At 38.0% G+C, this 27,243-nt stretch overlaps 1 protein-coding gene across 1 annotated transcript in view; it reads left to right on the top strand.

The window, feature by feature from the left end:
* Otogl (otogelin like) overlaps positions 1-27,243 on the top strand; it is a 137,275-nt gene that overhangs the window by 51,162 nt on the left and 58,870 nt on the right. The window contains exons 23-26 of the mRNA XM_032918557.1: positions 474-636; positions 3,122-3,229; positions 4,069-4,207; positions 22,393-22,527. Coding sequence (XP_032774448.1) covers positions 474-636; positions 3,122-3,229; positions 4,069-4,207; positions 22,393-22,527 — 545 coding nt within the window. The remainder of the gene's footprint in view (positions 1-473; positions 637-3,121; positions 3,230-4,068; positions 4,208-22,392; positions 22,528-27,243) is intronic.

The raw sequence follows: 27,243 nt of genomic DNA, 5'->3' as shown, positions 1-27,243 counted from the left end.
CCGCCCCCTACGACCCTGATCCTGGGTCCTGCGGTTTAACAGGGGCCTCTGTACTACTCTGTACAGTGCAGTAAAGACTGATGAAAATAATGACTCAGGACAAGGCAAGATCAAGAAGTAACATGTATTTATTATGGTCATGTGAATGTTTAATATGTAGTGTAGCTGTCAGTCCTTAAAAATTGGCGTGTTTGAAGTAAACAACGTACCATGTTTGTTTGTTTGTTTTTTTCTTGTTGACGTCAATAAATTATATGCTAATTATTTAGTGAATTGCGGGGAAAGGTGGCTAAGGTTTTCAGGTTTGAGACAGCTTTGGCTAGGTAAAGCTCATAAACTCGAGGATCACAGAAAGAGAGCGTCCTTTCACTCAAGCGATGATCTGGGCAATGGGTTTTATTCGAATAATTTGTGCATAAGATTTTGCGCCAAATACAAAGTTAAAACCATGGTCTCCATGCTTGTATCTGAAGTCCACGCCTGCCCAGAAGGGAAGGAATATTTTGACTGCAGGTTTCCTGACCCTGAATTACCAGCTGGTGGTATAAATTGCGAGACCACGTGTGCAAACCTGGCCATGAACTTCACCTGTGCTCCATCCTCGCCTTGCATCAGTGGTTGCGTTTGTGCTGCAGGGTGAGTTCCCCTTTCTTGATAGTACAAGCATTCACGATTTAAAGGAAAATTAAAAATATGCTTGGGGCCACCTAGATAAGCTTAAGTGGTTTATAGAGCTTGCCTATCAGCCTAATGACCTGAATTGGCTCTCTCGAACCTACATAAAGGTGGACGGAGGTAGCTGATTCCATCAAGTTGTTGCCTCCAAATTCATACCATGATACTTGTAGGCTCCTGTATACACAACACGTACACACACACACACACATACACACACACACACACGCATGCATGCATGCACACACATGCACATGCACACGCATGCAATAATTTAAAAATACTCTTTACCAAGAATAGCCAGAATCTTTGTTGCGAGTAGTGGTTAATTACCGTTGAGTTGGTAGCCAGCAGACTGTTGTAACTAGTTTGCTAGGTTAATTTAATACTGTGCCATATAACTAGAGTCGTGCACCAAATAGAAGAAAGAACACATTTTAAGGAAAGGTTGGGATTTCTCCAAAATATTTATTTTAATAAATATATAGCTACATATATGTGCTTATCATCACATATATGTTTATATTCCATTGATGCAATAATTGTCATTGACACTAAATTGTAATAGTGAAGACAACTACTTTAATTATAGATGTTACAGGTTACCCTATGGAGGCTAAATGGGGGGAGAGGGTACTTTTAGTGGGAATTCTGAGTTCATTCACATCAGAGCTCAAATTCCAGCTTTGTCGCTGTTAGTCGAATGATTTTTTTTCTCCCACATATTCTTCTCTATACCCAACTAGGTAGGCATTGTAAGATATGTATGATATTGTAAGACTAATAAGTGTGTGTGTGTGGGGGGGTATAGAGTGTATTCGATATATATGAATCACAATTTAGTTGAGGCTATCTACTCTAAGAGAGAGGGGGGAAGAGGGGCCATCTCAGGTAAACAGGTCACTCATTCTTCCTCAATGAACAAGTCCCACAAAGACATTCCCAGGATCACCTCATAAAAAGCAAGGGCACAGGAGGGAGGTCTTGTGGTTTATCTCCCAGGAGAATCACCTTTGTCTACATGGCTCTAAAAAGCCAAGTAGCTTGGAATGGTATCAATGCTTAGAAGAGAAGGGTGTGTGGGGGAGAGAAAGGACACAGTAAACAGTAGAGCATGGATGAGGGAAAAAAAGGTTGGTGGAAATCAGGCCGCAGAATGAATGAGCAAGGAAAACAATTTGTCAAACGGACAAGGGAAAGAAAATATTTGTTGAGGTCAAATAATTAAAACCTGAAATGTTGCTCGATATATCTTTTGTACATGTGATTGTACATGGTCAATGAAATCTGTATCTAAATTTTATTTCGGACAGAGTGCTTACTGCTGTTTACTATCTATAACCTTTGACTTCGAGTCCAAGCCTCACATTTATTTCCTGGCTGAACCTGATTCAGAGATGCACAGAAGTGCCATGACTCCTTCCTTAATTGCCTTGAAATAGGCAAATCCGCTGCGATGCTTCTGATTGCTTTAGGGAAATATTGCAAACAAACTTCTAGTAAAACGTTGATGATGGCGATCTCAAGTTACTTTCTCTTCCCTATGACCTTTTCTGGCTCATGTGGAGACAATGGTTCAGCATACCATGTATTTTCCCAGAGAAGCTTACGTGATCAGTGGCTACAAAACATCTACATGTATTTAGAAACCACTACACTGGAATAATGCAAAGTAGAGGAAAAGTCAAGAAAAGTCAATATAAATGCCTTTAAATGCTGGTCCTCCTTATTAAATAACAGTGGGGCAAGTTTCAATTTCTTTTAAAATGAGTGTGGTGGCATTTGTCTCATGAATGGCTGAGCACATCACAACACACCAGCTACACCATAGGTTCCCAGTTACTATTCAATCCATGCTCCTTCCCAGCCAACAAAATGACCTTATCTTCCTTCTCCTCCTAGCTTTTGATTAGGTATGAAAAAAATCCCATCAGTTACCAAGTAACATTCAAAACAATACATTAATAAAAAAGGAATGGGATAAACTTTGGTCTACTTTCAATTATATACACTTAAATCAAACCATCATCATTTTATACCTTGCACTGAGAAACAAGTTTGTTTGCCTTCTAAATTTTTTAGCAGAAACCATTATTGGTTTCATTATTTACTGTTTCACCAGGGGCGGTCAGACAATGCTGATTCTCTTAGTAGCAAACACTGATGGCCAGGACACCTACTTTCTATTGGGATGTGCTCTTTCTAGAACAACTCAACATATTAGAAATGTACTCTTTTGTTTTATATTTATGGTGCCATATAATGAGAGGTTAAGTCAGATCCAATCCTGTGTTTGTCATTTAGTTAATCCTGGACCACGTGGGGATAAAAGGGAAAACCTAATTCATTCTTCCATGCAAAAGACAGTCAAGTATGTTAAAATTACAGAGCACAAGTCGGTCTGACACTTGCAGGTTTTCTAATCATGTTTCTTTTCATTTGGAAGGATGGCTGAGCATAAAGGAAAATGCTATGTTCCTGAAAGCTGTCCTTGCATCTGGAAAGACTGGGAATATGGCTCAGGGGAAGTCATCACTACACCATGTTACACCTGGTAACATCAGACATTTATTCCACAGAAGTTTTCCTCTGTAATAGTATTACTTTCCATTGTTTTACTGCCATGGCATGACATGTGTGGCTAGCAAAAGTGAATCAGAATCAAGCTTGCATGCTGGAGGTGCCTGCCCTTGGGTGGCTATTTTCAATGAGGAGACAGATAGCTTTTTAAATGCATCTTTGTCAGCCTAGGAAGAAATTTGGTAACCTAATAGAAATACCACAAGTATAAGAAATGCTATGTGTTCTAAAGAGAGAGGTCTATTCAATAGGCATTTGTCTGTTTGAGAGTCAGCGAGCATAGTAAACAGTTATGTCTTGCTAAAGTTTCCTTAAAATAGGCACAAGTATTATAAAATTTTGATGATAGCATCCATGTAGCTTAACCTATCTAAAAGGTTGTGCTCTCTGGGAGCTGGTAGGCTATGTTCACTTTTCATTCTGATCTGTTCTCTGCGTGTCCCAGGTTTGTCTGGTACTATAAATGTAAATGCATGACAAATGTGTCAATGTAATAGGCATTCTGAGAATGACTGGATTCTGAAATAGGCAATATCTATAAGGATTAGTGACTTCAAATGCTTCCGAGTACACATTTAGTCTACTGTAGCGATAATGATGACTGTCAGGAGCACCGGATACTCTTTCAGAGGACCCTGGTTTGATTTCCAGTTTCAGGGGATCCAACCCTTCCTTCTGGCTGTCACATGTGCTATGCACACCTGGCACACAGAAATACATACAGCCAAAATACCCATATACATAGAATGAAAACAGAAATTCTAATTAGAACCGAATTGCTCCATAAGGTAACTCTTGTTGTTTTTTCAATAGTGTTTGTCGGCGAGGGATGTTCAATTGCACGTATTATCCGTGTCCCGCAGTGTGCACCGTCTATGGGGACCGGCATTACCATTCCTTTGATGGCTTGGAATATGACTATATCAGTGACTGCCAGGTGTTCTTGATAAAGGTTGGTCATAATTACTTGCTTTCTGTTTGACCTCGCATAAAGACAATGTGAAGAACAACATGTTATTGATGGCATACCATAATTAGTATACACCACTAATAAAACTTATGAATATCATAGTCATTTTGAACTTATTTCTTTGGCTTTAAACTTATCTTAAGTTCTCTTATTTGTAAGGGATAGACTTTAGCCTCTTATCTTTTGCCTTGTCCTTAAACTAAAAGTAATGATTATACCAAGTTCCAATGGTAGAAAGGGCTTGATTACACAATAACTTTTCATTAAATAGAAATTATGTTAAATATTGTTACTTTGGTGTGAAAGTATACATACAAACACAATAAGTCATATATTTTATTTTTATGACTTTAAAATCAAGAGAGATTCTTTTTGCTTCTAGACACTATTTTGCTATTTTGATGGTATCCTTTGGCGAATTCCTGGATTTGTATATGTTAGGAAATCTTAAAATTTCCCATATGTATAAAAAGTAAAGATGACCTATATGCATAGTTTGTATACTACTGATTCCAGAATTAATTTTTTAAATGAAAAAAATTGTAATTCTTCCAATGTAGTCACACAAGAACAATAAAATGAACACTACCACACCCCAATAATTCAACAGGTGATTAGTCTACTTTTCTGTATATAGTTTTTATGTCACATTATGCTTATGTGTGATTCTGTTCTATAAGCCTGTCTCAAGAAAGTAGAGTATCAGGTCCATTTTGAACAGTTCTCCAAAAACTAAAAATCGATGAAATTGAATGAAGCTTTTCTTTATATATTAAAGAAAGAAGATCTCTGAGTACTTGTCTCACAAGTATCATATAATAAGTATTATTGAATTACCATTTGTACAGGGAGCTGTCATTTATACATGATTGTAAGATTCTTATAGAAAAATAGGAATGGATTTGGTGTTATATAATTATGGCATTTGTCATGTTTATTTAAATTAATTTTTTATATTTTAAATTTCATACATATGTGCTGCATTTACATAATTTCCACCTTGCCCCCTCTCCCCAAAACTCCTCTCCTGTCCCCCTAACTCTTTCTTAAATTTATGAGCTTTTCTTTAATTATTGTTTCATACCTATGTATACCCATATACACACATGCGTGCACACACATACACACATATGTATACATTCAGCTTGCTGAGTTTGTTTAATCTTACTTATATGTTCATGTATTTCGAGCTAATCCAAGTGGTTGGATAATGGATCGAGGATCTTCTCCCTATATAAGACCGATTTTCCCTTTCACAGGAGCCATTAATTATCCTTAGATCTTTATCTAGGGATAGGACCTAGTGAGGTTTACACTATCCATAGTGCCCTTCAACTAGTTTTGTCGTTAGCCTTGTTTAGGTGACAGCATCTTTGAGAGTCCATGTGTGCAGCTCTTCTGTCATATCCAGAAGGCACTAGTGCACAGCAGACATCTTGGTCCTCTGGCTTGTACCATATTTCCACTTCTTCTGCAATGATTCCTGACTTTTAGGTATGGGTGTTGGGTTCTAGACCTTCCGGTTAGGGTTGGACAACTCACGATCAGTTTTTCTTTGCCTTTTGATCATTTTTGGCTTTCTATCTGCTGTCAAAAGAACCTCTTTAATGAGAGATGGGAGCCATACTTATCTGTAGGAATAAGGATACATATTTAAAGAAAGCTAGAATTTAATTGTTTTAGGAAAGTGGCAGCGATATGATCTCCTCTAGATGTCATGGTTTCATCAGACACTGTTAGTTGGCAAGCTGTACAGATGAATTCCCATCTATTGAATAAGCTTTAAGTCCAGGTTGCACAGTATTTACTCACAAGCTGTTGGTTACCTTCAAGATATATGTACCACTATTGCATCCTTGGGATAGGGTTTGCATTTGGGTATTGACCAACAACTCATTTCAAGCATCCTTTGTAATGTTTATCCTCCTTCCGTCACTGTCTGATTGGCCTCTTTTTCACCCACCATTGAGCTTTCCCATCCTCCTTCACAGCACCAGTGTTTTACTAATCCATTTCTAAAGTTCCTTCTCTCCCTACTTCTTTTCTTTTCTTTTTCCCCTCTTCTTTTCTTTTCTTTTTCTTTAAACTTTCCTGGTATTCATAGCTACTCCAGGTTATATACTTGTATATTAATATTCAGAACTAGCATCCATAAATGAGAGTATGTAGCATTCGTCTTTCTAGGACAGAGTCTAATCATCCAGTATAATATTTCCTAGCTACATTCACCTCCAAATTTTAATTTCAGTTTTTCTTACAGATGAGTAGAACAAATGTGAATATATGCCAAATTTTATTATTCATTCATCGGTTGAGGGTCATTTAGGTTGTTTTTGTTCCATAGTTACTGTGAATAGAGTAACTGTGGACGTGACTGGGCAAGTATCCCTGAGTAGGGCATGGAGTCCTTCAGATGCATGCTAGAGTCATATATCTGGATCATACAGTAGATCTATTGTTAACATCTTCAGCATCCTCCAGAATGAATTCCAGAACTGCAGTTTGCAATCCTACCAATGGTATTTCCCCTTCCCCTAGATTCTCTCCAGCATTTGTCCCGAGTTGTTTTCTTGATCTTAACCATTCTCAATGGGGTAAGGTGAAATCTCAAAATAATTTTAGTTTTCACTTCCCTATTAGTAAGGATGTTAAAATTCTTTCTGAAATGTTTCTTAGTTATTTTTATTTCTTCTTGTACGATTTTTTTGTTGTTATTGTTGAGATCTGGGGCATTTGAACTGGGTCATTTGTTTTTATAATTCTTTTACTTTGAAATTCTTTGTATAATCTGGATATTAATCCTCCATCAGCTTGCAAAGAGTCTCTCACTCTGTCGCCTCTTCACTTTAAAGTGGTTCTGTAAAGTCTCATTTGCCATTGTTTGATGATGTTGTTTTTTTGTTGTTTTGTTTGTTTGTTTGTTTTTTTTTGGCCTTATTTCCCAAGCAAGTGACGTCCGATTCAGAAAGTTATTTTCTATACTTTCACCAGGGCCTCATGTTTCACCGTGAGGTCTTTGATCCATTTGGAATTTATTTTTGTGCAGGGTGATAAGCATGGCTCTAATTTCATTCCTCTACAGGTGAACATCCAGTTCGTCTGGCACTGTTTTTGTTTTTGTTTTCCCCCAATTGAAAGATGATGTGAAGATCCCTACTGCGGTCACATTGGATTTAAGATTGATAAAATGTCATGTTACAATAGTAATTTTATCAATTCCCGAGCACGGGAGGTGTTTCCTTCATCTAGTGTCTTCTTCAATTACTTTAATCAGAGATTTAATGTCACTGTAGAAGCTTTTCACTTCCTTGGTTATGTTCGTTTCTAGATATTTTAATTTGTATAGGCTATTGTGAGTGGGATCTTTTTCTCGACATCTTTGTTATTGATTATAGAGAAAGGCTTCTGAGTTTTGTAAGCTGACTTTGTCTCCTCCCATTTGAGGAAATTATTGCTCGTTTCTCCACATTTTCTTCTGGAACTCTGGAGATTCTGCTGTGTCACCTGTCCTATCATCTGAAAATGGGGGATATTTTACTTACTTTCTTACTTGCATTCTTTGCTTTTCTACACTTGTTTTATTGCACGAGATAGTGTCTAAAAATGAGCGGGCGGTGGACAGCCCTGTTGGCTCCTGATTTGGGGGGTGGGGAGAATTGCTTTAAAATTTCTTCATCTGTGATGATGTAAGCTAAGAGTTTGTCAAAATAGCCTTCATTATGTCTCTTTCAATGGCTCAGTCAATAACATGTTTGACTGGAAATGCTGTTTTCTTTTTGGTATGTGTGCTGCTCGATGTTTGGAGAGTACGAAAGGCACAGCAACCAATGTGCGTTCTGTTACTTGCCTCTTCCGACCTGTAATTATCCATCTGGTTCTTCTGCCCTATTGTTTTAACAGTCACCACATAAAACAGGTTGCTGATTTTATTCTGATTATTTTATATTCTGTGCAATTAGATCGTATATCACTATACTTGAGTACAAAGTATTGTATTTCTTTTGGGCTTCTCTTAGAGACTAGCATAACTATGACCAAATTATTAAAGTTAAAAGTCACTGGTCTGCCATCTTTTTTCTAATAGTCTTCGCACATGGTAGAGGCAGAGCAGTTACATGAATTGCTTTTACTTGCACTGTCTAGCCTTTCTAGTAAATTCATGTAACTACCTTCATTGTGATGATTACGGGACAACACTCTTAGACTTCAGTGTGCATTATGCGCATCATCTGGGGATGCGGTCAAAATGTGGGCTCTGTTTCTATTGGTTGCAGTGGAGTCTGGGCTTCGTCCAACTTTTTAAACAAGGCACCAGGTAGTGATGCTGTACGTCTGGAAACCACACTCCCACTAGGAAGGGTGGAAGGATTTGTACAGAAGAAGATTATGGAATATTATTATGTTCATTATTTTTTTGAAATTCTCCTCTTATGAATACTTTAAGTCATAGTGAGAAAAAGGAAATTTCTGTGATAACATTGTATCAAGCATGTCCTGTTCCCTGGAATATGTTATTTCTGTTTAAGATATTTTTGTGATGCCATGTCAAGTAGTAAGAGAAATTCTGCCAAGAGGTATTTTCATTTTAAATATAAAAATAACAAAAGCATTTATAGTCTAATCCACATTTCACTGTCTATGCAGATAGTTTCTAATGTGTGGCAAGGGTCCTTTCTCATACATTAATTCATTTAAATTATGTTTATTTTTAATTATAAACTATCCTAATTAAGACACATTTACTACGCATCTCTCTATCTACCAAAGCAGATTTATTAGAGAAGTTAATAAAGTTTTCACTTGCTTGGTTAGAGTTGCACCAAGATATTTTATGTTATTTGTGACTGTTGTGAAGGGTGTTAGTTCCCTAATTTTTTTCTCGGCCCATTTATCCTTCGAGTAGAGGAAGACTACTGATTTGTTAGAGTTAATTTTGTTTCCAGCCACTTTGCTGAAGTTGTTTATCAGGCTTAGTAGTTCTTTAGTGGAACTTTTGGGGTCACTTAAGTATACTATCATATCATCTGCAAATAGTGATATCTTGACTTCCTCCTTCCCAACTTGTATCCCTTTGATCTCCTTTTGTTGTCTAATTGCTCTGGCTAGAACTCTGAATGCTATATTGAATAGATAGGGAGAGAGTGGGCAGCCTTGTCTAGTCCCTGATTTTAGTGGGATTTTTTTCAAGTTTCTCTCCATTTAGTTTGATGTTGACTATTGCTTTGCTGAATATTGCTTTAATTATGTTTAGGTGTGGACCTTGAATTCTTGATCTCTCCAACACTTTTAAGAAGAAGGGATGTTGGGGTTGGAGATTTAGCTCAGTGGTAGAGCACTTGCCTAGCAACCGCAAGGCCCTGGGTTCGGTCCCCAGCTCCAAAAAAAAGAAAAAAAAAAAAAAAAAGAAGGGATGTTGTATTTTGTCAAAGGCTTTTTCAGCATCTAATGAGATGATCAAGTTTTGAGGCAATTATTATGTTTCTATTTCTCCATTCTTTTCCCCCTCAAGTCATTTGGGGGATTATGGGCATTTGATGTACTTAGTAACTACCCATTAATATCTTCTACTTAGGTAGAGAAAAATCTTTATTACTTTTTGCATTAGAAAACAGCAGCAGCCACTATATTTTTACATTTGTTTGTTTTAGAAGAAATTTTAGTGTATTCTTACAGATTTACTTTATTTTATGCATCTGAACATTTTGCCTGCATGTATCCATGTGTACTGTGTGCATGCCTGGTGCTCACAGAGGTCAAGGGAGGGTGACAGGTGCCCTATGGGTTCTTGTGAGCCACAATGTAGGTGCTGGGAGCTGAGTCCCTGTCCTCTAAGAAAAGCAACAGTGCTATTATTAACTTCTAAGCCATCGTTCCAGATTCTAGCTTTGTTTTTGCACATCAATTACTTGTTTGTTTATTTATCTATCTATTTTTATGATCCTTTAATTGTCCTTCACAGTCCAGCCACGTCCCCACTCCCGGAATACCCTCCCCCCTCACCTCTTCCCATCCCATACCTTCCCCCCTCCCTGTGGCCTCCAGTCTCTTGAGGGTTAGGTGCATCTTCTCTGACTGAACCCAGACCAGGCAGTCCTCTGTTGTATATGTGTCGGGAGCCTCCTCTCAGCTGCTGTGCGCTGCCTGGTTGGTGGCCCAATGTCTGAGAGATCTCAGGGCTCCAGGTTAGTCAAGACTGCTGGTCATTTTATGGGGCGTCCTTCCTTCCTCACCTTCTTTCAGCTTTTCCCTAATTCAACCACAGGGGTCAACAGCCAAGGGCATAGTCAATAGGACAAGTAGGTGATATAACTTTTTTTTTAAAGTAATGTTTTTATTAGTTTGTCAAGAATTTCATGTAGTATACTTTGGTCACAGTCTCTTCCTTTCCTCAACCCCTCCCCATGTCCATTTTCTCCATCCTTCAGTTTGTGTTACTCAACTAATCCTGGGAGTGGGGCTGGCCTTAGAGTGTGGTTAAACTACCAGGGGTCACATCAATAAAGAGAGGTGACTTTTCCTCTACTGACAACTATCAGATCCCAGGAATTCCTCAGCCAGCACTAAGGTTTTGTGCCTACCTTCCTTTCTCTGCTTTGAGTTTTGCTTGGGTTAAGGTTTCACAGCACATTGTCCCCATCCCTGCAAGTTCTGTGAAACTGCTCTCTCATGTCTGGAGAATGCTGCTTCTTTGTTGTTTCCCACAACCTTTGGCTTTTACAGTTGTTTTGGTTGAGATCTCTGAGCCTTGGAGAAGGGGTGTGATATGTATCATGCAATTAGGACTGAGCGCCCTAGTCCTTTATTGTGTGCACATTGACCGGTTGAAGGCATCTGTGTTAGCTGACCACAAGGAGAAGCCTCTCTGATGAGGCCAGTCACAATATTTTTAAACAGATGACTCTGCAGAAAACACTTTCAAATCGAGTGCTTGTTGTGGTTAGGAAAGTATATTTTAGTATCCGATGCTGAATGATTATGGGTAGTTTTCTTACTGGTACTCCATAGGGACAGAGCCACTCTGCTGAGCATTTGTATCCAAGAATGGTCTTAGTTTGCCCCATATCCTCCTGTTAACCATCCTCACAACCATCTGTAATGGGAGTTGATGCCCTCTTCTGGTGTGTCTGAAGACAGTGACAGTGTGCTCACATACATGAAATAAATCTTTAAAAAACATAAAAAAATACATAAAAATAAAGCCAAATTGTTTATAAAAAAAGATTTGATATGTGAAAAGTTTATCCTTTCCTCAGGTATCATGTCTGAATTGAAAGAATTGTATTAACTCTCAAGACTTGTTACAGTCAATATTTTCAAAAAAAAAAAAAACAACAACCCCATGAATCACTGTTTTAGTTATTTATGGAAAAAAAATCTTATGTTGTAAAAGGTAATTGTGAAACAGGTATAAATATACCTCCCCAAGATGCTGAGGTAGGTGGGATTGCAAGTTTGAGAATTACCTAAGCTATTGAGTGAGATCAATGCTATCCTAGGCAAGGTAGCAAAACTCTTGTCTTCAAATTAAAAAATAAATCTAAAAGTTTTAATATTTTAAAAATGTTTCTATTAAAATCTTCTTTAATAATCATGTTCAAACTTTAATGATATCAAACTATAATAATGATTTTGATTCTCTCAAACAGTATATGTTTTAAAGTAAATTTAATTTTCTGTTATGAAGTAATATGACTATAAAAAATGTATGATTATACAGAGAGTAAATGTCTTAAAAATAAAAAAAAGTGAAAACATCCTGCTCTGTTTCAAGTCTTGATAGGATTGCCTTCCTACAAATAAAAAAAATGCATCGTAAGAAACATTTTCTCAGAAGCAAACTCATTTAAATGATTAATTCAATGTCTGGCTAAAGATTTATTTAGTAAAAGCTCATTTAGCAAAAGAAGACTTAAAGAGCACTAGTACTAGAATTACATGGACCTGTTTATGTGGCAATGTTCTTTTCTAAAAGTAGTATGCCAGAAACTTTCTTATTATTTTACCATGGGAAATTTTACTGAAATTATTAAAACTATAATCAGGCCCCAAATGTTTCAGGACAAATTAACTACAGCATACATGGTAAGCTAATAAAACAGAAAACCTAAAAGGAGAAGTCATCTCATTTGGTCATAGAACACAAAACTGTGTGCCCAAGATAAATTAATAATTAATTATAATTAATAATGATTAACCAGTGCAAGCTAATTTTCACAGTCTTGATTAGGCCTAAATCCTCATTGCTTGACTTCTTCTCCGTTTCACCTTTTGAGTGGCACTACTTGCTTCACTCACACCATCTGCCAAAACTTCCCATGGTAGAGCCTTCCTTCTGGATCCATCAGCGCTTCCTGTGAGAAGGGAAGACGGCATCTGGCGTCACTCTGAGTGGAGGTTCTAGTGTCCCAGGCACCTTTGAAGAGCAGATTTAAACTTTCTTCTGTCAGCCAGCTCTCCAACACTTTTGTATTTGATTGGAAGTCCAGGCTTCTCGGTGGACAAACTTATCTTGAGTTTCCTTAGGCCTTAAGGAGAGCACAGTAATCTAATTCATAAAATATTCACTTTTATTTCACACATGCACTTAAAAAATTAACACAGTATATTTTAAAGGTGTAGTATTCTAGTTTGGGCTGTTTTTGCTTATCACTAGATTGCATGCTTTCTTAATACAAGCAAGTCCCAGGTACAGCATTTGCTATAACTTTCCTGAGTAAATACTTGTTAGAATTCAACAATTAAAACACGCAACTCCTTTATTTATTTTGTATGTCTGCTTTTTACCACCACATCACATGTCATTTCTGTGTCTTGAGATGGATTTAGAGAAAAGAACATAACAGTATTTTGCAAAGCTAGACATGGTTTAAGAGGAAAACATATTGTTCAAAACTTCCAACATTCTGACCTGTGCTAAAACCTCCACAAAGAAGACTGTAGAGGAATTTTAATCCAGCAACACGGCTGCTCTCATCACATCTGAATGCCTTCTAGGTTTTTGGGATCTGGCTGGAGTGCAAACATGCGTTTATCAAACGTCTTTAATCCAAAACAATGATGTCTAATTGAGGAGCAGACAAAGGGACAAATCAGAGAAAGATCTGACAGAATGAGTCAGAATGAGCCATATGCCCAACTCTCAGGAGAAGAGCTATTTAAGAGCAGCAGCAGCAGAGAGAGAGAGAGAGAGAGAGAGAGAGAGAGAGGGGAGAGAGGGGGAGAGAGAGAGAGAGAGAGAGAGAGAGAGAGAGAGAGAGAGAGAGAGAGAGAGAGAGAATGGGAGAAGAGAGAGAGAGAGAGAGAGAGAGAGAGAGAATGGGGAGAGACTGGGAGAGGAGAGAGAGAGAGAGAGAGAGAGAGAGAGAGAGAGAGAGAGAGAGAGAGAATGGGAGAGAGAGACTGGGAGAAAGAGAGAGGGAGAGAGAGTGAGTGAGTTAGGAGTTGAGTCAGTTTGGAGTCAGTGTAGCGAAAGCAGTACCATGGAGTTGAGTTCATGTGTGAGTTCATCCAGTGCAGTGCAGGTCAGCAGAGGTAGATAAAGCCAGAGAATAAGAAGGAGTCAGAGGCTTAGAGCAAAATGCCAGAGTTACTTTGAGGCCAAGCAGAGCAAGTCAGTGACAAAACTGAGAAAACCCAGATTTAATCAGTCAGCTTGAGAGGCATTTGAGCCAGAATGGCTGAGTTGAAGCAGCCAGAGTTCAGAAAGAATTAGCAAGGGTGAGTTTATTCAGCAGTAAGTCTCTGAGATGGGAATTACATCAGGCGAGTAAAAGCTTCTTTTACAGGAGACCGTTGGTTGCTTTTTTTTTAAAAAGACAAAACCAGGAGGTATATATTTTATATTTTAAGATTTCAGACTCAAATTCTCATTTCACGAACCTACAGCAGGCAACACTCACTGCTTGGTTTCTTCCCACAGTTTGTTTTTGAAGAGGTTTTCAATGTTTTCCTTAGCTCATCCTTCAACTGTTACTGCTTTTCTTAGATCCCCGAGAGCTTCCTGAAATTTCTAAACCTTGTCTACATCTTCACACACATGTACACATACAGACTTTATGTTCTGTTCTGGTGAATGTAAAGTGTGTGTGTGTGTGTGTGTGTGTGTGTGTGTGTGTGTGTGTGTGTGTGTGTGTGTGTTGTATGTGCATGTGTAGGGGATTGTGGCAGTAGGTCACAGAGGCCAGAGGTATCTACCTAAATATCTCCTCACTGGACTTTTTGAGACAAGGTCTTTCATTGAACCTGAGATTAAAAAAAAAAATGGTTCTCCTGAATAGCTATTGAGCTCCTGGAATTTATTTCTGTCTCCTAAGCACTGTCTCCTATGCATGTCACTGGGCCAGGATTTTTTTAAAGTAGGGATTTGGTGATTGGACTCAGGTCATTCTACTGAGGCAGCAAGTCCCCTACCCACAGAGAAATCTCCTCTATATCTATGTCATTTCCACCCTATTTTGTTTTCTTGCCTTTTAGTAACCACTGACTTCTGGTTCTTTGTTTCCGATTGCCTGGCCTACGTTTGTGCTCTCTTCTTTAGTTTTCTTAAAACTCTGGCTCCTACAGGGTCTACAGTTTTGGGCTGTTCTGCTTCCATGACATTCCGCATCGCTTTGATCTCATGACACCTTGCAGACACAACCCTGCTTTGTTTATTTGTTGATTCGTAGGTCTCTATCAGCAAGAACTTTGTGTAGAATGGGTACCTTAAAGGGGATGAGACTTCTGTGTGACAGATGCTGACACTATCCTGTCTAGCAAAGTCCTGTTCTACTTTGACAGGTGCTGACAGGTCAAGTTTGGGAAGCCTTTGCAGGCCTATTGTCTATCAGAGCTTTTAGCATGGAGAGAATAAGGAATTTTGATAATGACCTTTCTCATCTAGCTTTGTAATTGTTATTGTGTTGCCTAGTAACCGTCACATTATTTCAAAACCTAATATTATCTTGAAGTAGATCAGGAGTGGGAATTATAGACACACAACTCTTAGCATTGCTATTGTTTCAGGTTTTTGTCAACATACCAGGGTGTTAGAAGACAGAACATATAATATAGACTATTTCTTGACATCTCTGATTCAATATAAATAACAGATCTAACACTGAGGTACTTTGATTAGTAATAACAGAAATGTAATTGTGATAAAAGCCTTGAAGCCTACTTCTCTTAGCTTTTAATCTAAACAACTCTTCCTAAGAGGAAGAACAAACAAAACCCTGCATTATATACTATTTTTTTATGTTTTAAAAACCATTCACAAGTACATAAAAGTATGGCATTAATTTTTTTTAGTAGAACAATGCTATAATCATCTTAATGGTCCTTATTATAGTGCTTTTCAAAGTTCAAGCAATGCTTTACAGAAGGACTGTTCAGAAAGAAGCCAAGAGCTCCCTGCACTGATCACACCGACACATTAATTACTCTGTCAACACCATTCACTAAACCCTCTCCTCTAGGAACTGCTGAAGTAATTATTAACAAGCCAAGAATAATTTTGCCAAACTAGGATGTATATTGATTTAATGCTCATATTGCTAGTGATGTGAAAAATCTATGTATAGAGTTTACATGAAAATCCGTATGCTTTTAATAACGTTTTCCTGTTATTTCATGAGGAAAACATACCCTTATCTGTCTCAAAAGAAAACAGTCAGGGAGTCTATATGGGGCTTTTATATTTTTTGTGATTCCATGATAATGCCCCAGCCCTACCTTACATTAAATGAACCTAGGCCCATCTCTGTTTATGTCATTGTATATTCAGTCATTGTACCCCACTTCTTAGTCTAGAGCTGACACCGTGGGATGTCTCCATTCTTCTCCTTTTGATGAAGTCTCCTTTAAAGTTAGTGAAGGGTGAGGGACAATACTTTCGACATTTAGAGAGAGAAAGACCACTTTGGAAATATGCAAAAAAGTATAAACACTTTTTTCCCCTGGGAAAATGCTAAGTATATGAGCTGGCAAATATGTTAATCAGTTTCACCTCGTTATTCCACTCTTTGTGTCTATGACCCTGGAATTTTACTTGTGAATATATACAATGGTTCCGGCATATACTCAGCAGGGTTATAGTTGAGTCTCAAGGACGATCTGATTTTTGTATTTTTGAGGAATCTTCATACTGATTCTCATGGTGTCTCTTTGTATCTTCTTTCCTATCTATAAAGATTCTCATTTATCCTCTTTTTCATTATTTTTGCCACATGCTTTCTTGGTCATAGCCATTCTGACTGGGAGAAGAGGGAATCTTAACCCAATTTCAATTTACATTTTTCAATGTTGAATATTTTTCCCATTTGCGTTTCATCTTTTAAAAGTTTTCTCCTAATTTCATTTATTGACCACACAATGCGCTTTCATTATTGATTTATTTTTGTTCTTTCTATACTCTAATTCTGTCATATCTACATCTAGCAAAGACTTTCTCCCATCCTGCAGACTCTCTCTTTACTTTGATTTCTGTGAAGAACCTTTTAACTTATGTGTAATGTAATTATTTTCAGTTCTTGGCATTATTCCTTGAATTGTTGGAATCCTTTTCAAAAGTTCCTTTCTTCTGTTTGTATCTTAAAGCATTGGCTCTCAATCTTTTTAATTCTGCGACACTTTAATCCAGTTCCTCATGTTGTGGTGAGCCCAATAATAAAATTAATTTTTGCCATTTCATAGCTTTAATTTTGCTACTTTTATGAATCACAATGTAAATATCTGATATGCAGATGGTCTTAGATGATCCTTGTTAAAGGATCATTCAACCTCCAAGTTGAGAACCACTGTTTTAGTCTTTTTTCTTTTTTCTTTTTATTTAATCTTTTTTTTACAACCCAGATTTTATCTCCCTCTCGGTCCACCCTCTGACTGTTTCACATCCCATCCCCCCCAACCCTCCCACCCTTTTCTGGACAAGGATTCCTACCCTCAGACCTCTTCACTCCCTGGGGCCTCCAGTCTCATGAGGGTTAGGTGCATCTTCTCTGACTGAACCCAGACCCGGGAGTCCTCTGCTATATATGTGTTGGGGGCCTCATCTTAGCTGGTGTAGGCTGCCTGGTTGGTGATCCAGTGTCTGAGAGACCACAGGGGTCCAGGGTAATTGAGACTGCTGGTGTTCCTACAGGGTTGCCCTCCTCCTCAGCTTCTTCCAGCTTTTCCCCAATTCAACCACAGGGGTCAGCAGCTTCTGTCATTGGTTGGGTGCACATGTCTGCATGTGACTCTTTCAGCTGCTTGTTGGGTCTTTCTTATTAGCTTCAGAGTTTCAGGCCCTGTGTCTTGATCATGACTCCATCTGACTTTTTTTTTTTTTTAACAAGGTGAGAGAGGAGGCTGTAGTCTGATTCTTCTCTGTGTAAACTTATTTTCCCTGGAGTTATTCACTTAAAAGGCCTCTTTTCTCCAATGTATACTTTTGAAAATCTTGTTTAAAATTGGATATCTTTTGCTGTCTGGGTTTAATTCTCTTCCTCTGTTACAGTGATCTACATATCTGTTCTGTGTCAATACCATGTTGTTCTTTCGATGACTCTGTAGTGTTGCAATTCTGACAGAATTATTTTGTTTAGAATTGCATGGTATTTTGTGCTTTCCTACTAAAGTTAGCATTCATTTTTTTCCTATTTTTATTGAGAACACCAACAGAATTTTGACGGGGGATTACATTGAATCTGTACATTAGTTTGGGTGGCGTAACTATTCACAATACACTCATTCTATTGGCATTTGATCAAAGAAATTTTAAAACGTCTAGACCCCTCTTCCATTTCTTTAGTTGTTTAAAAACATTTGTTGTAGAATTCCTTTGTTTCCTTGGTTAGGTTTGTTACAAGGCATTTTATATTTTTTGAAAGATGTTATGCATGATACTGTTTTTCCATTCGACTCTAGGAATTTAGAAACACCCCCCACCCCGTGTCTTCGTGGAGCCACTCCTCCTCAAGCGCCATCCTTTACTCTAAGCATTTGTGTGTGTCCTGCGGGTGGTTTCGCTACTCACTTTCAGCTCAGATTTGTTCTATTGCTGTCAGGTGGAATCCAAGAAACTATTTTGAGTTTCCTTACATTTGTTGAAACATGTTTTGGGTCCAAATATTTTCTGGAAATATTTTAAATAATACATTTCCATGGGCCAGTGAGAAGAATGCGTATTCTGCAATGTTTGGCTGGAATATCACGGAAGTTTGTTAAACTCATTTGCTGTATCACATAACGAAAAACTGACGTGTCTTTGTTGGTGATTCACCTGGATTACCTATCCGTGAGAGTCGGGTGTTGTAGTCACTCATTGTTCCTGTGCTGGAGCAATCTCTATCTTTAAATATAGTGGTGTTCAATGCATATATATATATATATACATATATATATATTTGTATAATTGGCTTTCTTCATTTCATTTGACTAATCTTAGTTTGGAATCTATTATGGTGGATGTTGGTATTTCTGTGCCTGCTTGTTTTCTCACAACATTTGCTTGGGATATTTTCCATTCCTTTCATTCTAAGGCTATGTGTTCCTCTTTTCCAGTGAGATACATTTTTTGTAGACAAGAAATAGATAAGTCCAGTTTTAACATCTACAATCCTAGTCTATGCATTTTGATTAGAGAAATAAGACCACGGCATTCAGAGTTTCTATTGAGGGATATATATGAATTTAGTTGTTTTTATAATCCGCACACAGTCTTGATCGGCATTGGTTATTTCTTGTCTGAGTTTTGCTTATTTCTCCTTATGATGTCTTTGTGGTTCTCATCAGTGAATAGAATCCCTTCACATACTTTCTACAAAGATGGATTTGTGGTCGTGGACTACTTTTAGTTTGTGTCCATTATGGGAAGTTTTGTACTTTAATTGTGAAGCATGACTTTGCTTGGCTGTGTAATATGACTTGGAGGTATGGTGTGATATAAGATGTTATCACCAAGGGTATAGATGGAAAGGAAATAAGCCAATCCAATCTATTAATCATGAGAACATAAAGTAAATAAAGAGGAAACAACAAAGTGAAAGCAAGAATTCAGAGCTGTTTCATTGAAGGTAGGATGAAAATAAAAGGAGGTAGCAATGCAGTCAGACAACCTAAGACCATCTCAGCACTTGGAGGTTGAGGCAGAGAGGCCTCTAACTCTAGGCCCACTCCTGTTCTTTGGGAAAAACTATTCAGAGGCAAGAGGAAAGCAATTGGACAGCATAAGGCAAAGTTAGTCCAGTAAGTTGAAATTAGATATTAAATAAGAGAAAACTAAAAGAGAAGAAAAGGAATTGTTCATGGGTGCAACATCTTTGCACATCTCTTGTTCATGCATGCACGCCAGCATCCCCTGTATAGTCTGTCAGGTAGGTATAAGCCTGTGTATGTGTGGTACATTTTACCTGGTGTCTCAGCTCAGATTTTCATCTCCTCCAAAATGCATGATTCCAATGTTAAGTTTTTCTCTCTAGCTAGTGATATTCTGGAGGCCAGTGCTCAGCGTATACTCCAGTGACACTGGTGGTTGGTTTCCATAGTAAGCCATGACAGGAGGGACAGTTGGCTCTAGGGCCACTCAGGTGTCAACTCTGTGGTGAAAGGGTCTTTGAAAAGTGGCATTTTTTTTTTTAGTAATAAAGCCTTATGACACGAATGTGTTATGGAAGAAAATCAGTCAACAACTGCCTCCCCCTGTGATGTCTATAAACCACAATGATAACCAGCAGAGCAAGCTATGCTCAAGGGGCAATAGTGGCATTTATACCTTGGTGGTGACCAACAACTCTCTAATTGGACTTAGGGTCCACTCAATAAAAGGCGATTCATGCCTGGGACTGTAAAGCTAGCCAACTGCCCATGGCTGGTGAGCACATGAAATCTAGAGAAGGACCAACTGTTCACGTGTCCTTAAATCAGGATAACGTTAACTGCATTGTCAACACTTAGTCTTATACCCACCAATAAGTATAGCTTTTGTCCCTCATCAAAGACAGAAACCATCACAAAAAACTAAAACCAGTCAAAATGTAGGGAACACTGGACCATGGGGTACCTGGCCCCAAATGATACATCTGCAACATCATTGCTTTATGCAAGGTTCCAGGAACATCATGGAAGAGAGGAAGAAACAATTGAAAGGGGCCAGAATGTCTGCTGGTAGACTGTGTCTTTTATATGTGACAGGGACACTGCATCCACAGCATCTCAACAATTTGATCATTTAAACAAGGCGATCAAATGATGATGCTACCAGTTGACATGTACACACACACACACACACACACACACACACACACACACACACACACACACGAACAAGCACACACACATATATACACACATACACACATATTCACACATACACAGACACACAGATACACATACATACACATATAGACAGACACACATACACACATACATATACACACATACACACAGACATACATACACATACACATACACATACAGACACACAGACAGACAGACAGACACACACACACCCATTATAACAACTACATAAAAAGGCAGTAAGCTAGAGAGATAGTTGGGGGGGGCAGATGAAGGAATCATTGGAGAAAGGATAAAGATGGAGAATTATTTAAATACAGTATACACATATGAAAATTTTAAGTTGTGAAAATGTGAAGCCAAAGATTGCAAGTACAAAAGAACCAGTTAGAAGCAGAATCTTTTAATTTACTGAAGCAGAAAGCCCATGGAAGTATCACTTCCATTTCTCACGACATCCTTGATTGTGTATTTAGGTCAGTGTCATCCCAGAGATGCTACTCACAGCCAGGACATCACCATGGCAGTGGCTTGCATAAAGCAGCACACTGTGGACTCTGTCTTCTCTCTCAATGGCTAGGGGATCATTTCAGGGAGATAAACTTAAGTTCCATGTCTCCCAGAGTACTCAACCAGTCACAGGAAAGCCAGGCAGAACACTGATGTCTAATCCTGTCCTAGATGGTTAACAGCAAGATAATGTCACTGCCAAAATGGTGGCATATGCCATTGCTTAGGGTCAATGGCCCTTATTGTTTGAGAAGATGTCTGTGGGCTGAACTCTGATCCATAAGCACGTATCAAGGAGTGATTTATTTGAATATCGTGCCTGTCATACACAGGACATTTATGTATGGTAGGAAAGGAATGTAACAAGCATCCTGGAACAGGTCTACACACAAAGCTGACATCAACGGGCCCTCTGGACACTCTCACAAGGCAGGTGATAGGAAGGCTTGTTTAAGAACTGCTGACAGTCCAAACTTCAGATCTCACTTGTGCATCCCAGAGTTCTGTGCTATCCTCATCAAGGCCATGTGACATGTAGGGGTCCCACCCTGCTGCAGCGGGAGTGTGTTTGGGGAAGGGAGTGCTGCAATCCCACTCTAACATGTTGAGTGCATGGAGCGCTGGCTGTGAGCACTTGCTCAGTGATGCTAAGTGAATGGGTATGAGAGGATGTGAGTTGGGAGAGCCTGAATATAGAGACTGCAATCCAACGATCAGCTGCCCCTTTGACAGAGAGGCACATGTCTGTATCAGCATGTTGTGAGGTTTTGAATCACAATAACTTCAATGTTTAAAAAGTTTTCTTCCAGAAAGCTGGCTTTCTTAAACAGTAAAATGTGATGTTTTTCACTAAAAATCAAGTTCAGATGTTGACAGAAATAGATGAGACATCATGAAGTTCTAAGCAAACCTTCAAATAAGGGCACTGTTTTTTTCTGCTAGTTCAGAGCACAGCTTTGCGTCTATGTCAGTTCTTCCTTGGATGTAGTAAGCAGTCCAAAAATCCATAAAATAAAGGAAAATATATATTTTCTAAAAATGAAAATAGATGTTAGTTTAGGTAATAATATATAAGCAAGATTACATATAATAAAGAAAACTATAATGGTTGTCAAGTAAAGCTATGGTAATGAAATGTATCTAAAAAGCTTTGCTAGAACAAAGTTTGAAAAGAAAGTGTTAGGGGCAATTATTTAAAGACTGTGGAGTTTTAATAGAATATTTTCTCACTTTTAGATAAATATAATTTTTATTTTTGCTTTAGAAGTACATTCTTTTTCAGGTATAATATGAGTCATTATAAACCTTGGTTGTCTTTATATTTGTTATTAAAAATATCTAGAATTTACATATAGTGTATAAATTTATTGTGCCAATAAAATGTTCTTGACATATTTCAGAGTACAGATGATTCTGGTATATCTGTGATTTCCCAGAACAAGAAGTGCTTTGACAATGATATTGTTTGTTCTAAAAGTGTTTTGATATCAATTGGAGACACTGAAATCTACCTCAACGATGCTTCTTACAAACAGGTTAGTGACTCCTTTCTTTTGTGATAATCATAACTTCTACTAATGGTCCAGAAAACAGCTTAGACATGGTTTGTATAGATCTTGATTTTTTTTCTCTTTTTTACATTTTTTTCTTTTATTGAATTTTTTTTTTTTTTACATTTCAAATCTTATTCCCTTTCCCGGTTTCTTGGAGATAAGACCCCTATCCCATCCCCTTCCCCTTCTTCTATAAGGGTGTTCCCCTCCCCATCCATCCCCCTTCCTGCCCTACCCCGCAACATTCCGCTATATTGGGGGGGTCCAGCCTTGGCAGACCAAGAGCTTCTCCTTCCATTGGTGGCCAACAAGATCATCCTCTGCTACATATACAGCTGGAGCCATGGGTCAGTCCATGTATAGTCTTTGGGTAGGGGTTTAGTCCCTGGGAGCTTTGGTTGGTTTGGCATTGTTCTTATGGGGTTGCAGACCCCTACAGCTCTTTCAATCCTTTCTCTAATTCCTCCACTGGGGATCCCATTCTCAGTTCAATGGTTTGCTGCTAGCATTCGCCACTGTATTTGACATGCTCTGGCTGAGCCTCTCAGGAGACACCTTGCTCCAAACTTTGCTCCATATCCCCACCTATGAATAGTTTTGTTTCCCCTTTTAAGAATGACTGAAGCATCTTCACTTTGATCATCCTTCTTCTGTGGTCTGTGGATTGTATCTTGGATAATTCTAGCTTTTGGGCTAATGTCCACTTATCAGTGAGTGCATTCCATGTGTGTTTTTCTGTGATTGGGTTATCTCACTCAGGATTTTCTAGTTCCATCCATTTGCCTATGAATTTCATGAAGTCATTGTTTTTGATAGCTGAGTAGTACTCCATTGTGTAGATGTATCACATTTCCTGTATCCATTCCTCTGTTGAAGAGCATCTGGGTTCTTTCCAGTTTCTGGCTATTATAAATAAGGCTGCTATGAACATAGTGGAGCATGTGTCTTTGTTGTATGTTGGAGCAGGAGAGGTCCTAATGATGGTGTCCTTTGCCTTACAGAAGCTTTGCAGTTTTATGAGGTCCTATTTGTCTATTCTTGATCCTAGAGCATAAGCCATTGGTGTTTTGTTCAGGAAATTTTCCCCAATGCCCATATGATCAAGACTTCCCCACAATTTCTTCTATTAGTTTGAGTGTATCTGGTTTTATGCAGAGGTATTTTATCTACTTGGACTTAAGCTCTGTATAGGGTGATAAGAATGGATCGATTTGCCTTCTTCTACATGCTGACCTCTAGTTGAACCAGCACCATTTGTGGAAAATGCTATCTTTTTTTTTCCATTGGATGGTTTTAGCTCATTTGTCAAAGATCAAGTGACCATAGGTATGTGGGTTCATTTCTGGGTCTTCGATACTATTCCACTAATTTACCTGCCTGTCTCTGTGCCAATACTATATAGGTTTTTTCTTTCTTTCTTTCTTTCTTTCTTTTTTTTTTTTATCACTATTGCTCTGTAATGCTGCTTGAGGTCAGGGATGGTGATTCCCTCAGAAGTTCTTATATTGTTGAAGATAGTTTTTGCTATCCTGTTTTTTTTTTCTCTTTTTTTGTTATTCCAAATGAACTTGCTAATTGCTCTTTCTAACTCTGTGAAGAACTGTGTTGGAATTTTGATGGGAATCGCATTGAATCTATAGATTGCTTTTGGTAAAATGGCCAATCCATGAGCATGGGAGGTCTTTCCATTTTCTGAGATCTTCAATTTCTTTCTTCAGAGACTTGAAGTTCTCATCATACAGATCTTTCATTTGCTTGGTTAGAGTCACAAGAGGTGTTTCATGTTATTTGTGACTATTGTGAAGGGTGTCATTTCCCTAATTTTTTTTTCTCAGCCTGTTTAGCCTTTGAGTAGAGGAAGGCTATTGATTTGTTTGGTTTAATTTTATGCCCAGCCACTTGGCTGATGTTGTTTGTCAGGCTTAGTAGTTCTCTGGTCGAACTTTTGGGGTCACTTAAGTACATTATCATATCATCTGCACATAGTGATATTTTCAATATCCCTTTGACCTCATTTTGTTGTCTGGTTGCTCTGGCTAGGACTTCGAGTGCTATATTGGATGAGTAGGGAGAGAGTGGGCAGCCTTGTCTAGTCCCTGATTTTAGTTGGATTGCTTCAAGTTTCTCTCCGTTTAGTTTAAATGTTAGCTACTGGTTTGCTGTATATGGCTTTTACTATGTTTAGGTATGGGCCTTGAATTCCTGATCTTTCCAGGACTTTTATCATGAAGGGGTGTCGAATTTTGTCAAATGCTTTCTCAGCGTCTAATGAAATGATCATGTGGTTTTTATCTTTGGGTTTGTTTAAAATAGTGGATTATGTTGATGGATTTCCTTATATTGAACCATCCCTGCATCTCTGGGATGAAGCCTACTTGATCATGATAGATAATCATTTTGATGCATTGTTGGATTTGGTTTGCAAGAATTTCATTGAATATTTTTGCATGGATATTTATAAGGGAAATTGGTCTGAACTTCTCTTTCTTTGTTGGGTCTTTGTGTGGTTTAGGTATAAGTGTAATCATGGCTTCACAGAACAAACTGGGTAGTGTTCCTTCTGTTTCTATGTTGTTGAACAGTTTGGACAGTATTGGTATGAGGTCTTCTATGAAGATCTGATAGAATCCTGCACTAAACCCATCTAGTCCTGGACTCTTTTTGGTTGGGAGACTTTTAATGACTGTTTCTATTTCTTTAGGAGTTATGGGGTGGTTTAGATGATTTATCTGCTCCCGATTTAACTTTAGCACCTCTTATTTGTCTAGAAAATTGTTCATTTCCTCCAGATTTTCCAGTTTTGTTGAGTATAGGCTTTTGTTGTAGGATCTGATGGATTTTTGAATTTCCTCAGATTCTGTTGTTATGTCTCCCTTTTCATTTCTGATTTTATTAATTTGGATACACTCTCTGTGCCCTCTGGTTAGTCAAGCATTTATCTATCTTGTTGATACTCTCAAAGAAGCAGCTCCTGGTTTTGTTGATTCTTTGTATAGTTCTTTTTGTTTCTACTTGGTTGATTTCAGTCCTGAGTTTATTTCCTGCCTTCTACTCCTCTTAGGTGTATTTGATTGTTTTTTTTTTTTTTTTTTTGTTTTAGAGCTTTTTGGTGTGCTGTCAAGCTGCTGATGTATGCTCTCTCCTGTTTCTTTCTGCAGGCACTCAGAGTTATGAGTTTTCCTCTTAGCACTGCTTTCATTGTGTCCCATAAGTTTTGGTATGTTGTGCCTTCCTTTTCATTAAATTTTAAGAAGTCTTTAATTTCCTTCTTTATTTCTTCCTTGACCAAGTTATCATTGAGTAGAATGTTGTTCACCTTCTGTACACATGTCGTCTTTCTGTCATTTTTATTGTTATTGAAGACCAGCCTTAGTCCATGGTGATCTGAGAGGATGCATGGGATTATTTCAATCTTTTTGTATCAGTTGAGTCCTGTTTTGGCACTGATTATATGGTCAATTTTGGAGAAAGTACTGTGAGGAGCTGAGAAGAAGGTATATTCTTTTGTTTTAGGATGAAATATTTTATAAATATCTGTTAAGTCCATTTGTTTCATTAACTCCTGTTAGTTTCTCTATGTCTCTGTTTATTTTCTGTTTCCATGATCTGTCCATTAATAAGAGTGGGATGTTGAAATCTCCTACTATTGTTGTGTGAGGTGCAATGTATGCTTTGAGCTTTAGTAAAGTTTCTTTTATGTATGTAGGTGCCCTTGCATTTACAGCATAGATATTTAGGATTAAGAGTTCATCTTGGTGGATTTTTCCTTTGATTAATAGGAAGTGTCCTTCCTTATCTTTTTTGATAACTTTTGGTTGAAAGTTGATTTTATTCGATATTAGAATGGCTAGTCCAGCCTATTTCTTCGGGCCATTTGCTTGGAAAGTTGTTTTCTAGCAACTAGAGGTAGTGTCTGTCTTTGTCTCTGAGGTGTGTTTCCTGAATGCAGCAAAATGCTGGGTCCTCTTTTTATATCCAGTCTGTTAGTCTGTGTCTTTTTTTATTGGGGGGGAATTGAGTCCATTGACATTAAGAAACATTAAGGAATAGTGATTGTTGCTGCTTGTTATTTTCATTGCTAGAGGTGGAATTATGTTTGTGTGTCTCTCTTCTTTTGGTTTCATTGCAAGATTACTTTCTTGCTTTTTCTAGGGTGTAGTTTCCCTCCTTATGTTGGAGTTTTCCATCTATTATCCTTTGTAGGACTGGATTTGTAGAAAGATATTGTGTAAATTTGGTTTTGTCACGGAATATCTTCGTTTCTCCATGTATGTTAATTGAGAGTTTTGCTGGATATAGTAGCCTGGGTTGGCATTTGTGTTCTCTTAGGGTCTTTATGACATCTGCCCAGGATCTTTTGGCTTTCATAGTCTCTGGTGAAAAGTTTGGTGTAATTCTGATAAGTCTGCCTTTATATGTTACTTGACCTTTTCCCCTTACTGCTTTTAAAATTCTTTATTTTGTGCCTTTGATGTTTTGACTATCATGTGGGGGGAGAAATTTCTTTTCTGGTCCAATATATTTGGAGTTCTGTAGGCTTCTTGTATGTTTATGGGCATCTCTTTCTTTGGGTTAGGGAAGTTTTTTTTTTTTATGATTTTGTTGAAGATATTTACTGGCCCTGTAAGTTGGGAGTCTTCACTCACTTCTATACCTGTTATCGTTAGGTTTGATCTTCTCATAGTGTCCTGGATTTCC

The sequence above is a fragment of the Rattus rattus genome, chromosome 1 (assembly GCF_011064425.1).
Source record: "Rattus rattus isolate New Zealand chromosome 1, Rrattus_CSIRO_v1, whole genome shotgun sequence".
Taxonomy (NCBI): Eukaryota; Metazoa; Chordata; class Mammalia; order Rodentia; family Muridae; genus Rattus; species Rattus rattus.
The sequence above is the reverse complement of the archived record's forward strand: the minus strand, read 5'-3'. Positions and strand labels throughout refer to the sequence as shown.